Source organism: Nycticebus coucang, chromosome 19 (assembly GCF_027406575.1).
Source record: "Nycticebus coucang isolate mNycCou1 chromosome 19, mNycCou1.pri, whole genome shotgun sequence".
In the NCBI taxonomy this organism is placed as follows: domain Eukaryota; kingdom Metazoa; phylum Chordata; class Mammalia; order Primates; family Lorisidae; genus Nycticebus; species Nycticebus coucang.
In genome coordinates this window covers 26,048,033-26,062,902 of record NC_069798.1, presented here as the reverse complement: position 1 = coordinate 26,062,902, position 14,870 = coordinate 26,048,033, and the positions used below count along the sequence as shown (strand labels likewise).

At 34.4% G+C, this 14,870-nt stretch overlaps 1 protein-coding gene across 6 annotated transcripts in view; it reads left to right on the top strand.

Moving 5' to 3' along the window:
• Positions 1-14,870, top strand: part of NOL4 (nucleolar protein 4) — a 429,636-nt gene that overhangs the window by 125,798 nt on the left and 288,968 nt on the right. For all 6 annotated transcript variants that reach the window (XM_053571784.1, XM_053571782.1, XM_053571788.1 and 3 more), the window contains 3 exons: positions 3,771-3,882; positions 4,786-4,898; positions 12,575-12,707. In XM_053571784.1, the coding sequence (XP_053427759.1) occupies positions 3,771-3,882; positions 4,786-4,898; positions 12,575-12,707 (358 nt within the window). The remainder of the gene's footprint in view (positions 1-3,770; positions 3,883-4,785; positions 4,899-12,574; positions 12,708-14,870) is intronic.

The following is a 14,870-nucleotide window of genomic DNA, read 5'->3' as shown; positions in this document are numbered from 1 at the left end:
ATTTCAAAGAGGTTTGGGAGGAAAGACTGAATAAATAAAAAGAATCATTTTCCCTTATTACCTCTGTGGCAGAAAATATTGTTTCAGAAATGAATGTGAAAAGCTTAGTTGCAGGATTGCTCTACTCTGTGCCTAAGAGAACTGTGATGTGAGGGCCTCACTGAACATGAGGTAGGGAAGGAAAGATTGAAGGGGAGGGAGATGCCTTGGCAGGTATCTCACAAAATAGATTCTGGACAGCAAGCAAAGTATCTCCAATTTAGTGCTTTATCTTCTTATATACCATGCCAAGCACTATTTCAAAACAATACCAGAAAGAAAACCATGATAAGATACTTGTTAAAAGGTTTTTTTCCAGCTCCATCCATGTAAACATGAAAGAGGTAAAGTCTCCATCTTTCTTTAAGGCTGCACAGTATTCCATGGTATAACGCCGGAAAGGCTATGTTAACCACTGTGATAAAAATGTGTCAAATGGTTTATGAAGTGAGTGTATGATGCCCCATAATCATATCATTGTATACAGTTATGATTTAATAAAAAAATTAAAAAAAAATAAAATAAAATAAAATAAAAAGCCAAAAAAAAAAAAAAAAAAGGTTTTTTTCTAAGCTATGAAGTGGGACCTTGTATTATTTCATACACACATGTATATGTGAACACAAACATATATGTGATCATTAGTTGTTATTAAGAGCAAAGCTATAGAATAAATGTGATTAATAATGATTCTAAGTGTGGAGGGCCCTTATACAATGTATCGATCAGGCACAAAAACAGGATGGCGGAGGCGTACTTTAGGAAACCTGCTTGCAGGCTGCGCCCTGGCAACAACCTTGCCGCCCGTGCCCTTTGCGCTCATTGGAGAGATACCTAGGTCAAGAAACCGCAATAACAGGATGTGTCCTAGAGTATATATACAGAGTGCTGTAAACAAGGTTAGAGGGCTTTTCCATCCTGCTCTCCCGGACAAGGTTAGAGAGGGCTTTTCCATCCTGCTCTCCCCGGACAAGGTTAGGGCTTTTCCATCCTGCTCTCCCCGGACAAGGTTAGAGCTTTTCCATCCTGCTCTCCCCGGACAAGGTTAGAGAGAGAGCTTTTCCATCCTGCTCTCCCCGGACAAAGTGGGGGCTTTTCCATCCTGCTCTCCCCGGACAAGCTGCTTGCCCCCGATAATAAACTTGCTGAAAGCTGACTGCGTTGGTGTGTTCGTCCCTGCTGGCCGGCGGCCGAGCGACACCGACATCTAAGAAAAAATGAATTAGAGCCAAGTGATGCTAGGACAGTCATAGGATTGAGTCAGGTCAATAATAAATCTCTCTATAAGGGATTTCCATACAGTGTTTTTATTAGCATGGAGAAAACAGCAGTTTGTAGAGAGCATCAGAACCATGGAAGGAAATGGTGTCTTTTCAATTTGACTTATTTTTTTTTTTAATGTAAGGTTTCTTTTTTATATAATTAAAGTATTGATAGAAATCATCTGTGAAAACCAATGGCATCTTCTCCATAAATCCTGCTTGTTAATAAGTTTATTGGTCAGCCACATTAGTTCCAATGGACTTTAATTCCAAGAAAGTTAAGATGTAAAATATAAGGACTGAGCATGTATCACAGACTTTTACTTATGAATTATTATAAAATAGGTTCTCAGAGAGCCAGAAAATAATGATGTCCAATCAAATAAATAAATTAGTTAAAATATTGTTCCCTCAGTGAAAATAGAAAAATAAGACTAAAATTTGTATTTGTGGATATTTGTGTATGAGTATATAGAAAGAGAGAGAGAGGCTGGGTATAGCGGCTCATGCCTCTAATCCCAGCACTTTGTGAGACTGAGGCAAGAGGACTGCTTGAGGCCAGGAATTCAAAACCAGCCTGAGCAACAGAGTGAGGTCCTGTCTCTACAAAAAATAAGAAAACATTAGCAGAGCATGGTGATATGTGTCTGTATTCCCAGAGACTCAGGAGCCTGAACCCAGGATTTTGAGGCTATGATCATATCATTGCTCTTCAGCCTGGGCAACACAGGGACAGAATCTCAATAAAAACAGAGAGAGAGAGAGAGAATGGATGAGAATTCAAATTATACACACACATATATATTTATTCAATAACTAAGATAAAATATTTTGAAAAAAATACTTTTATTTTTTTTGCTCATTTATACCTAATTGTTTGAAGTAGTATTTTTTAAAAAAATCTAGACATCTCTTAATTTATAAATTATTTTTACTTAAAATTCCAAGTTTTATGTTTCAAATACTAGTGGAGTTGATAATTTAATTACCTACATATAAATCAACCGTGGCAGATTTTAACTGTAGGCCTGTTCTTCCCCATTTGTGTTGTTATGACTTCTATTCTCTGAGAGTCAATGGGGGTAGGCTGAGAGATACCACCTGATTTCAGTATCAAATTCCAGAGAAAATGAGCTTTACATTTTTGGATCTTAGTATATGGATTGTCCTCAATTCTGTGCCCCCTCCACAGCACATATGAGCAAAAGTTGACTCCAGTACCACTAAGGAAATTGTCAGACCCAGTGACATGTTTGGTGTATATTTTCCTTTGTTTTTACTTATTTAAAATATGTCAGTGTTCACGATGGCCATATATACATCTGAGAAATCACCTGTGGCATTTATGTATAATTTAGAGCTGATTTATTCCTATTGCTTATCCCATGTTTCATGTGTGATGTTAGTGCTGTGGTGGAAACTAAAATCCTGCATCAGACTTCCTGGTAGCGCTATTTGAGTACTTTTATTTAGGCATATTTACCAATATATCAATATATATTGATAGATCCTTTACTCCAATATATCATTTACTTCAGGTATTATTTGTTGGTAAGAGAAGTAACTTGACTTTTGAAAAGATATTTACAAAATCTCTGTAATGGGAGTTTTGATTTCTAACTTTATTCTAGACTATGGTTCTAAAAATAAAGCTCTATGCAGGGCATAGGAAAATCTTTTGGGGGTGGGACACAATTATAAAAGGGACTTTACCTAACCACTGCGATCAGTGTAACCTGGTTCTTTGTACCCTCCATGATTCCCCAACAAGTAAAAAAAGAAAAATCTTTCTCTTGCTCTAATAATCAGTGTAGGCTATTGAGGACATACATTATTAAAATGTATATCATATAAAATAAAACAAATGAAGTAAAATGAATAAAATAGGTGGCCTGACTGCATTTCCAGGTGTGTCATTTTCTGTGGAAGGGATGATTCACTGCAGTAAATAGATGCATGAGTTCTGTTTGGATTTATCTTTTATTCTCTCTTAAAATATTTTGAAAGGTAATAATGAAGAAATGCTCATTCTGAAAAAATCCAAAGTTCATTGCTTCTATTTGGGGCTAAATCTTAAAACATATATGTCAAATTGGATACAATTTTGATTGTGCAAGCAATTAAGTTCAAAAAACAATGTTAGCAATGTTTAATAATAAGGAAAATTCACTAGGGTATCTGTACACTGTGCTTATTTTTCCTATAAAAATACAGAAATAGTCACAGATGCCCATCCAGATGTGGTTTTAATTTCCTCTCCACATGATATCATTGGCTCTTATTAGGAAGCTTCTAATCACCTTGGATAGATATTTCTTGAAATGATGCATGGTGCTCACTGCATGCTGTCCTTGTGCTTCCTGCCATTATGGAATAACGTGTCTTACTTGGAAATACAGTGATAATTTCTGTTTAGAGCACGCTCAGTCAGCTTACATACTAACAGTTATATTTTGTGAATCATTTCAGATTTCAGAGAGCTATGCCTTCCTACCACGAGAAGCGGTGACACGATTTCTAATGAGCTGCTCAGAGTGCCAGAAAAGAATGCATTTAAACCCCGATGGAACAGATCATAAAGGTAGCCGCGGTGTCAAATAGTGAGATTTAAAGTAATTTCATTCATAATGGCAATTTATATATCATATTTTTATAATAACGTGGTAGACTGAAAGAGTTCAACAAGTCAGATCATCTCATCTATTCAAGTAGGAGGCAGTGAATTTTGAATATCTGCTTACATAGTAATACAGTGCTCATTCTTAAAAGAAAGTTTCAGCTGTGGCAAATGACATTTTTTCCCCTATAATAATGTTTTAATTTTTATTTTTTGTATGCATTTCATGCTGTTTTAGATATATTCAGCAAGAAAATTGGTTTCTACCAATGTCCTTTTAAATCTAACCATTTCTTGTTCTAAATATTATGAATAATGTGCCCTTACTTCACTAAAACTTTTTATATAAAAATTCTAATTTGGCCTTAGCTTTCATTAAAATTATCTAGATTATTTTCCTATGTGTGAATTTCTCTCAGATATTACATTAATTTCAGAGATGTATTTAGGCCAGCCCATTCCCATGTATTAGAGGATGTGTAGCCTGGCAAAAAAAAAAAAAAAAAAAAAGAGGAAAATTTCTTTAGCACTCAGAAAGTACATATAGAAAGTAATTATGTAGCAAAAGTGAAAACTATGAGTAATTGGGTTTAATTATTGTGTTAGCTTTATTCATTTTTATTCAGGATATTTAAAATCTCCTTTGTATTTAAAAATAATTAATGTATCCATAGTGTTAATATGTATCAATATTCATGTTTTGAAATCTTATCAGTTATTTTTCCTATAGTCTATCTACAATGCTATTAGACATTTGAACACATGGTATCTAGAATCCTATTTCAATTGGAACGAAGTGGATCATTCTGAAATTATAGGTAGAATGCAGTATTACTTTTATTACCCACTAAAAATGTTTTATTACAGATAATGGAAAACCTCCCACTTTGGTAACCAGCATGATTGACTACAACATGCCAATTACCATGGCCTACATGAAGCACATGAAATTGCAGCTGCTGAACTCACAGCAAGATGAGGTAAAACACAAACATCCATGCTTTTATCACTTGCAAATTGCAATGAAGTTGGATGATGATGAATAGCATATTAAGCATGATGGAGTTTCGAAGGCAGTAATTTATGTTTTAATGAGTGTCACCAGGGTTGCACAGAAGCAGAAAGTGAACAGGGACTCCTAGTCCATGAAACAAAGTCCCTGTACCTCAGTGTAATATTCAAATGTGTTCATTCCCAAGGAAGATTAATTTTCCTTAGTAGGCCAACATTGAGCTAGCCTTGATAAAGTGCTAGAAAGTTCAGTGGAAAAAATTCAGAGTAAGGTATTCCAAATAAGTGAATTTCCAAGGAAATTTAAGTACTAAGGCAATTTTGCCTTTATAGATTTAATAGGTATTTCAAGGATAATAATTTCTAGACTGTCCAAATCTTGCATGTATTTTAAAGTTATTTTTTAGGTTAACCACTACTCTGGTATATATTTGTTTGTTTACTTCTTTTGCATTTTCTGGAGATAATTTATGGTGATTCTTCTTAAATTGAGATATTTTGACATTTAAAATTATTCTATTTAATTTTCGTAATGAGAATCTAGCAATGTTCTGGCATATATAAGGTACTAAATGCATATTTATTGAATATCCTTGAGAATTCTGGTTAGCTACCTGTTTTGGTTGAAGTATTTCAAAAGCAAGGACTAAGTTATATATGTGCCCTGTTTATATTCTACAAAAGATAAAACAATAGCAGATATACCACATGTGCTTAGTAAATTTTTATTAACTAGATAGTAGACATTAATTAATAGAAATATTCAGATTATCTCTATTTGAAGCAGGTCCTTTGTTTAAGAAATTACCTCTTTAAAATTATTCTAGGACAGAAAATGTAGTTAAATGTATATTTTTCAAATGTAGAATTATTTATTTACTAAAGTACAATTACATTCTTTTAAAATTACTTTGTTTAGCTAATTTGCTTCATAATACTCAAATCAAATTTTAGTGTTTTTTTTTCTGTATTTGAATAGGATTTAACCTAAAGCTATATTTATAAAATTGTTTGACTTAAATAAACTTTATTCAGGGTAAACTCCATTTAAAAAATCCATATTAATTCAGTAACAGTATCAGACTACATATTGCCAGATGGCTACATATAAATAATAGAATAAATAGTAATAAAATCATTGGGTTAAAGGCATCAAAACAAGAAAATATTAGTTTGTCCATCCCTGAGAGTGAAAAGAATTTATCTCCAGGATTCATTATATAATTGAAAAAAAAATTTAATGTCTCATAAACTAGTTAGAGCTGTCAGATTTTTTAGGAAGCTCATTCAGATGTTGATATGTGTATTTCTGGGCCAAAATGTAGGAAGATCGACTTTGTGCCAGCAATGAAACCCACATATGCTGATCCATCCTGGCTTCTAAAAAATCATAATTATTTTACACAAAAGAAATTAGATCTTTTCAAATTTGTTACTAGATTGGGAAAATCACTTACATTAAAAAAATAAATTGGATGTATGCCACCTTAGAATATTTAGATAAATGACTAGGTTATTTATAAAATTTTTAGAATATCTCCTATGTATCTAGCACTTATGCAGAAAAGCAATGAATAAATTGAGTACAACCCTGTCTTTGTGAAGCTTATCTTCTAGGGAAGGGAACATACAATAAAATAATGAATGTAGGTATATAAGAAGATACTAATTGCTATTAAGAGAAATGAATAAGGCCAGGGAATGGTACTCTCTTTAGAACTAAGGACCACATTTTCAAAAGGCTTCCTGGGATTAAATCATTTCTGTAGAATTACAGAAATGAAGTATGTGTATTACCACAAGCTTCCTGAGGTAGGTGAGTATTTGGTAGCTGTAGGAACAGGAAGATAGTCAGCATGGCTGGAGCAGAATGAACTAGGTAGAGAAAAGAGAAGAGTTTGGAGAGAGTGGAAATCCAGGTTATGTTGGGCCTTCTGTTTCGAGAGTCTTTAAATTGTACTCTGAGTAATATGGAGAGTTATTAGGTTGTGGTTCTTAGCTATTAGATTGAGGTTCGAGAAAGCATATGATGTGATCTGTATTTGAATATAATTATGTGGACTGAGAATAGAATGAAGAGGAGAAAAGTGGATGCAGAGGCCCTGGTAGAAGGTTATTGCAGAAATCAATGTGGATGAAAAGATAACAGAGCTCTTTCCCTTTCCACGTAAGAATTTGGCCTTTCAGTAAATTTTTAACTCTGTTCTCCTTTAAAACTGACTAAATTGATGACAACTGTGTGACTAGGCAACATAGCTAATGACCAAAATGATCCCAATTGGTGAACATTGTCAGAAGACATGGAAATGCATGGTAAGCATCTTCAGGGGTGTGAGTTGGATGATTCTCACCATTAGCATGTCCCTTGGGGAAGTGAAATCACGACCTCTGGTGTTATAATAGATTCTGTCTGTTTGGGGGCATGGAGCATCTATGCAGGGTTCCCATTCTTTTCTTAACACCTGTGCTGTCACATGGAGTGATAAGGAAAATGGGTATAGTTAACCAGGTTAACTAGAATGCTACATGTCTCTCCAGGGACGAGAGAGTTGATAAGGTTGTAAGCTGTTTTCTTTACTGCTCAATGAATCAGATGCCAGGGGTGGTCAGTGGCAGGTTTGTGAGCAAACATTTCCTTTTCAGGTATAGGAAAGAGGACAGTAGTGGCTTGGATCAGGAGGATAGTAGTTAAGGCAGTAAAGAAAGATGAGATAATGACCATATTTTAAAATTTATTGACAGGTTGGCTATGGCATGTGTAAGGAAGACAGGAGCCAATAATGATTCTGAGGCTTTTTTTTTTCTTTTTTTGTTTTTTTATTGCTGGGGATTCATTGAGGGTACACTGGTTACACTGATTGCATTTGTTAGGTAAAGTCCCTCTTGCAATCATGTCTTGCCCCCAGAACAACTCTGAACTTTTCAAGAGTTTCCTAAAGATCCTTTTTTTTCTTTCTTTTGAAATGTTTAAATAAACTATTATTTAGAACAGTTTTAGATTCACAGAAAAATCAGGAAGATAGTACAGAGAGTTCCCATATACCCTGCACCATTTCCCCTTTCAAAAGCTTACACGAGTATCAGGCATTTGTTACAATTAAAGAGCCTGTATTGAAATGCTATTATTAGCTAAATTCCTTACTTTACTCACATTTCCTTAGTTTTTACCTAATGTCCTCTTTCTGTTCCAAGATTCCATCTGGGATACCACATCACAATTAGTCATCCTGTTTCATCAGGCTCCTCCTGGCTGTGACTATTTTTCCCCCACACTTTATTTTGTTAATTTGAGCAAGCAGGGTAGAATTTCTATTAGCTAAATTTCTATTTCTATTTTTTCTATAGGAATAATGTCTACCCAGAATAGATTTGAGGTATCATGTTAGAATTTCAACTATAAGCTCTTGATTAGAAATTCAAGTGGATTTGAGAGATTTATTAGACATTCAAGTATATTTCTCAACTAAACGGTTGGCATGTAGAATTGTTAGCAAAGAACTCAGCTAGACATAAGACTACAGGCAGGTAGCATGAAAAGCTGCGTACTGGAAGGTATTATTGAAGTAGTGACTGTAAATTGAGGAACAACGCCCAATGACCTCAATTTAGAAAATTCCAATGTTATGACGTCTGGAAGATAAGGAGGAACAAATAGCAGGTACCAAGAAAGAGTGGCCAGTGTGTTAGCTGGAAAATCAGGAGAGTTTGTGAACTCAAAAGGAAAACTAATATAAATAGTATATTTATATTATAGTATAATAAAAATATAGTGTGTCAAATCAGCTTGTAAGTCAATTAAAAAGAAGACTGAAAATTGAATTTGTATTCAGCCTTGTCAAAGTTAGTGCTGTTCTTGACAAGAGTAGCATTTGTGGGGTGGGAAGGACAGAAACCTGTTTGGAGTGAGGATGAGACAGACTTGGAGGCAGAAAGGTCTATGAAAGGGAGCAGAGAACTGGGAGCAGCCAGAGGGAGAATGGGAACAGTAGGTGTTTATTATATTTATTTTTCTAATATCAGAAGTGGTAGCATATTTTCACATTGATGAGCATCACACAGCAGAGGCAAATAACGATGCAGTAAAAAGGAAGGAAAATTGATAAAGCAATACCCTTGCCATGAGTCGGGAGGATTTCTTGTGCAAAATTGAAAGAGTTGGCTTTAGAGCAGGGCACATACAGGAGGGATGAAGCCAGCTGCGTGTGTGGGGGTTGTGGAAGTGTTCTTCTGATGGTTCCTTCTTCCTCAGGGGAAAAAAATCAGTGAGAGTGACGATGTTTGAGAAGGTACTGGATGTTTAAAAATAAGATGTGAGGAGTAGAAATCTAGACAGTAGGGAGTGCATGGACCAGGATAATGTGGGGTGGTCAGTTTCATGGCATTACATTTAAGGTGACATTTTAGAAAAGGTGAAATCATTTGAATGATTGCTTATCTCCGTATTCACTTTTTGAAACACATTAATATAAAGTGCTATGTATAGTTCAAAAGGCTAAATACAGATGGTTTTTAGTTATCTATTTCTGTGTACCACCCTCAAAACTTAGTGGAAATAATACCACAAAATGTATTATTTCTCCTTATTCAGTGGGTTAAGAATTCAGAAAAGACTCTGGCATATTTCTTTTGTTATTTCTGGCATAACCTAGGATCACTTACTTGGTTACATTGCAGACTGAATAGTCCAAGAAAATGTCCCTTAGATATCTGGCCCCTCAATACTCCTTTCCATAGCCCCTGGCTCTCTCTGTCTCTTAGTGGAGTCAGATTTCTTATATGGCAGTGTCTTCCAAGACACAGGAAGCAGCTGGACTGGTAGAGCATAACTTCTGCTACATTCTATTGATCAAAGCCAATAACGAAGCCACCAGGGGAAGGAGGACATAAATAGGGCCCCTTGATCTGTGGAATGGCGTGCATGTACAGGGAGGAGAGGAATTGATGGCAGCCACCTGTGGAAATTATCTACTGTAATGGTCAATAACCAGGAGAAAATACAGAATGAATATATGCACTTGGTTTCATTAAGACTCTTTATAAATGTGTAACAATTGATATTCTTAAAAAGGAATAGATGGGTGGCACCTGTAGGTCAAAGGAGTAGAGCGCCGGCCCCATATGCTGGAGGTGGCGGGTTCAAACCCAGCCTTAGCCAAAAACTGCAAAAAAAAAAAAAAAAAGTAATAGAAATATGAAAAGTGAATCATATTTCATAGGTAATGATGGGGAATATTATTTCAAATATTCTGAATCATTAAGCTACTCTTGATAAATACTTTTAAATGATGATACTTTCCTTAATCAAAAAAAAACTTAACAGCATTTTGGCTACATAAGCATTTTAGTCTATGGTCCAAACTATTTAAAAAGTATGCTGTAAAGAGTATCATTTAGTGGTGATGTATATTGAGTGTTCTTAAGATGCAGTAGCAGTTTGTACAACCACATCACAGAACAGGGACCTGGATCATCGTATTTAGCTCTTCTTTAGCTATATGTACACAAAAACTCATATTCTCACATACATATGTTTTACATATATAGATTTATATATGCCATAAAAATAATATTTTATTATATTACATTAAGTTAGCTATTTGTGATATGTAACAAATGCTTATAGAGACTATAATTTTTTATGCGGAACTAATTTAGAAACACGCTGGTCACCTTTACCATTATACTTAAATTTATTGTATATGTTTGTATAATAAATGTGCATCTTGTTATATACCATATAATTTGTTGTATATTCTGCATAGCAATATCAAACTGTTATATGCTTATTATTTTTTACATTGTTCTGAATTCTTCAAATATATTACACACACCCAATCCTCATTCAACTCTATGGTGTTGGAACTATCATTATTCCCACTGCAGGAATAAAGAAACTGAGATATAGAAATATTAGGTGACTTGCTTCGGGTAACACATCTATTAACATAAGTGTCAGATCATGGATCTGAATCTGGGAAGTCTGGCTTCTGTGAATGGTTTTAAAACATTATCACAGACACTACGTATAGTATACACAATGTATATCCCTATGTGTGAATATATATAGGGTATGTATTTATGTATGGAACACTGATAACATTGAAGACTCCGAGGTTTTTAAACACACACACACACACACACACACACTTTTATATGTGGAAATACATATGTTCAGATACATTTGGTTTTCTTAGAATTTAGATTTGAAGAAAATGTCAGGTACTGAGAGGAGGGCAGGCCACCAGGAGACGTCTGCAGGCTGATGGCTCAGTGGTCTGATAGGGTGGCATTTTCTCACTGAATTAATGAAGAGCTAGTGCTGCTCCACACACCCAGGCCTCATCAGACCGCTGATCAAGGAAGGGCACCGCAACCTTTTAGACCTGACTTGGGGATCAGAATGCCAATCTGTTAGTCCACCAGAACACTTGTGTCCCCTAGCCATAGCAACTTTCATCTTGACAGTAAGATGTCATTATGACACTTTCCTATTGGGAGATAAGCAGTTTTCTCAACTGGGTGACTTCAGATGAATCTCAGTTCCGTCATAATTAGTAATCAGAAGATTATTTCACTTCTCTGGGTCTCAATTTCTTCATCTGTAAAATTAAATGAATGATGGCATCTGACTTCTACATTATAATAAAGATTACATGAGTAAACAGAGAGAACGGTGTCTTCAACGGAAACAGCAGTGCTGCTTCAGCTGTTACTAATTATTATATTAGTGTTAATTCTTATTTTAGTGGTAAACTTTCAGATCAAATATTTACAGATAAAATCAAACATGGCGATTTTGATTAAACATTTACATTTTAGCTTCATTTCTCAGGTCTTCTTGCCTGAATAAACACAGAATTTATTAAAAAATCAAGTTTCTCAAAAGGAGTTTACTTCAATGAAATGTCTGTGGCAAAATGCCATAGATTCAGTTCAAGTTAATATTTGACAGGTTTTGATGAATTGGCTGCTTGGCAAATGGCCTTTGGGTAATTTATCCATTTTGTGAACTGATGTTTAGTAAATGGATCTGGCGCAGTTTTATCTAGAAGTCCTTTTTGCAGTGCCATCCTGTTCACCTGTAAGGACAGCAAAAGTGTACTAAAATGACCTTTCCCTCCATCATATGCTGACTTTGAATCTACACATTATTGGAATCTATCTTGTTTGCCAATGAAAACATTTTTACAACATCTTTCTTACTGCATTCTAAGATTTCGCTTATTAACATTTTATTAGGTCTTTTAATTTTTAATCAAAACTTTTCATGTTATATTTTTAATCAAAACTCTTTATGTTTTAAGTTTGGCTCTTTCAGGAGGTATTTGCTGTTACTATAAAATCCATTCTTTCATTATTCAGGCTAATTTCCAAACTACATTCTCCCTAGAGATAATCTTTACCTTTAAAAGCTATGTGTACATAGAGGCATTGATTGAATATTCACAAGTCTTAAAATTCCTTGAAGGGAGAAATGATTTCATTATTTTTTATTCCAAGCATCTATTGTTGTGTAACATGTTTTACTGAGTTCTGTAAAAGCTTACTTACTGCCTAAACTCTAATCGACCCTATACATAAAATTGTCATTATTTGAATGTATTATATTTTATGATGCTTGATGATATTTTAAAACCATTTTCAGGATGAAAGTTCAATAGAAAGTGATGAATTTGACATGAGTGATTCAACACGAATGTCAGCTGTGAACTCTGATCTCAGCTCCAACCTGGAGGAAAGAATGCCGAGTCCTCAGACTCTTCCTGGCCAGCAAGATGGTAAGCTTTTCAGCTTGAACAAACAAATAAACGAGACAACAAAACTAATAATGAGTCAGAATCTGTTGAAATGACAGTCAGCTATTACTTCTTGTGATGCTTATCTATCTGTTTCTATTGAAACTTTTCTCTTTATTCTCAGGTTGTATCATCTGCCTTATCATATTTGGATTCAAGTGCTGTATTCAAAACCAAAGTGTTAGACTGATTATAAACAGATTTTCTTATTTCAGAATATTATGGGGTTACACATGTTTTGGTTACATAATTTGCTTTTGCCTTTCATCGTGAAAGTGGGCCTTGTACCCTTTAGTGTGAACTTGCCCATCCCTTCCTTTCCTCTACTTGATTTCTGTTGAGTTTTACTTTCACGTGTGCATATAAGTGTTGATCTGCTAGTCGTGTGTATTAGTAATAAAATCCAAACTGACTCATGTTTTGCTCCCTGAACTTAAAATTTGTGTCATATCAAAGTACTTTGTGTTTCTGGGATAATATCGCCTAGCTTTGGTTTCTTGTGCCATCATTCTTGTCTGAACTAAGAGTTTAAGTGTGATCAAAAGATGACTTTGTGTGTTTTACTTTTCCATAAAAGATAAGTTGTAAATAAAAATCAACAGGTATTAAAGGACAGTATTACCAGAATGATTTTTGATAGGTAAGAGGATATTTTTCTGTAACTTTGAGGTACTTCATTGAGCTCTTAAGAAAAAATGATCATAAGCTCTTATTCCTAAGTCTGTTGAAGATTCCTGAATTACCCACTGTTTTTGATAGGAGGAAAGTCCGATATGTGTAGAATGGTTGTGGTAGTTAACATTTTCAATCTAGCATTTTCAGAAGTCTTTGTATATTTTTGTATTTGTAAATTAAAATTATGATTTTTTTACATATGCCTTACTTGGGTAATCTTGGATGAAAATTCAGGATTATAAATAAAAGGAAATTGGCCAATTTTATTCAAAATTAGTTTATTGTATCTGTAATTAGCCAGTTTACATGAACTGTTGACTGTACAGTTTTGTACCTATATGTGTAGACAGGGGAAAGAAATCTTTCCTTGTTTTTTTGACAATTGCTATTAAAAACTGGTTGCAAAAGATCATAGTATTTTTAGCTGCTATTTGTATTCTGTTTATGTTGTTAAGGCTTTAGAAATCCCTAGCTTTAAGTGTATAAAAAATGGGGTACATCTCTTTTTCTCATTCCAGAAGAGTCTAAAAGATGTTGGTGTCCTTGTTGGGATGAGTTAAGAGAAAAGAAGTGCATTATCAGTAACTTGAAAATTGCATTTTACTTGCTTCATTGCGGAATAGCTATTGTAATGGAAAGGACATTCATTCAGGAATGTTATAAAAATGAACTTCTTCTACTTTTGATATAAATGATCTTTTCTAAAACATGAGTAGAAATTCCTCAGGTTTTTTTTTTAATGGCAATTGTATGGCATAAGAATCATGAAATAATTGAAATGATTTTTGGTAATAATATATCACTTTATTAATTTATTTGTTTATTTATTTTAGCTGTTTATAAGCTCATCACTTTTAGTCTGTAATTTTAGAGAATATAGGTATAGGAGGATGTCTCATCATGAAAATTTGTTATCTTAATTGGAATTGCCAATTATGGATCTTTGGTTAGAGATCAGCTGTTGTGATATAAATCTGTATTGATTTTTATAAAATGCAGTGGAATAACTTCACATATTACTTACTCTCAGGGCAAGGCAGTTTCTTGTGCTGTATTGATGTATGCTTTGAGAATAATGACTTATCTAGTGTCCCTTCTCCAACACACTCACATTCATCATTGATTTTTTTTTTCTTTCTGCTTTAATAGTTTTCCCCATCCTAGTGGTTACTAATATCAGCATACAAACATGATGTAATAAATATCCTCTTTAAAAAGCCTCCATTAATCTTGTCTAAATCCGTTTTTTAGTGGTATAAGAAAATGCCTGAGACTGGGTAGTTTAGAAAGAAAATAATTTATTTCTTGCAGTTCTGGAGCCCAAGTTCTGGGAATCCAAGATCTAGGCATCAGCAGGATCATGTTCAATATCTAGTGACAGCCTGGTCTCCACTTCTAGGATGATACCTTTTTCTACATCCTTGGGAGGGGAGAAACTGTGTCCTCTCATGATGGAAGGGACAGAGGGAT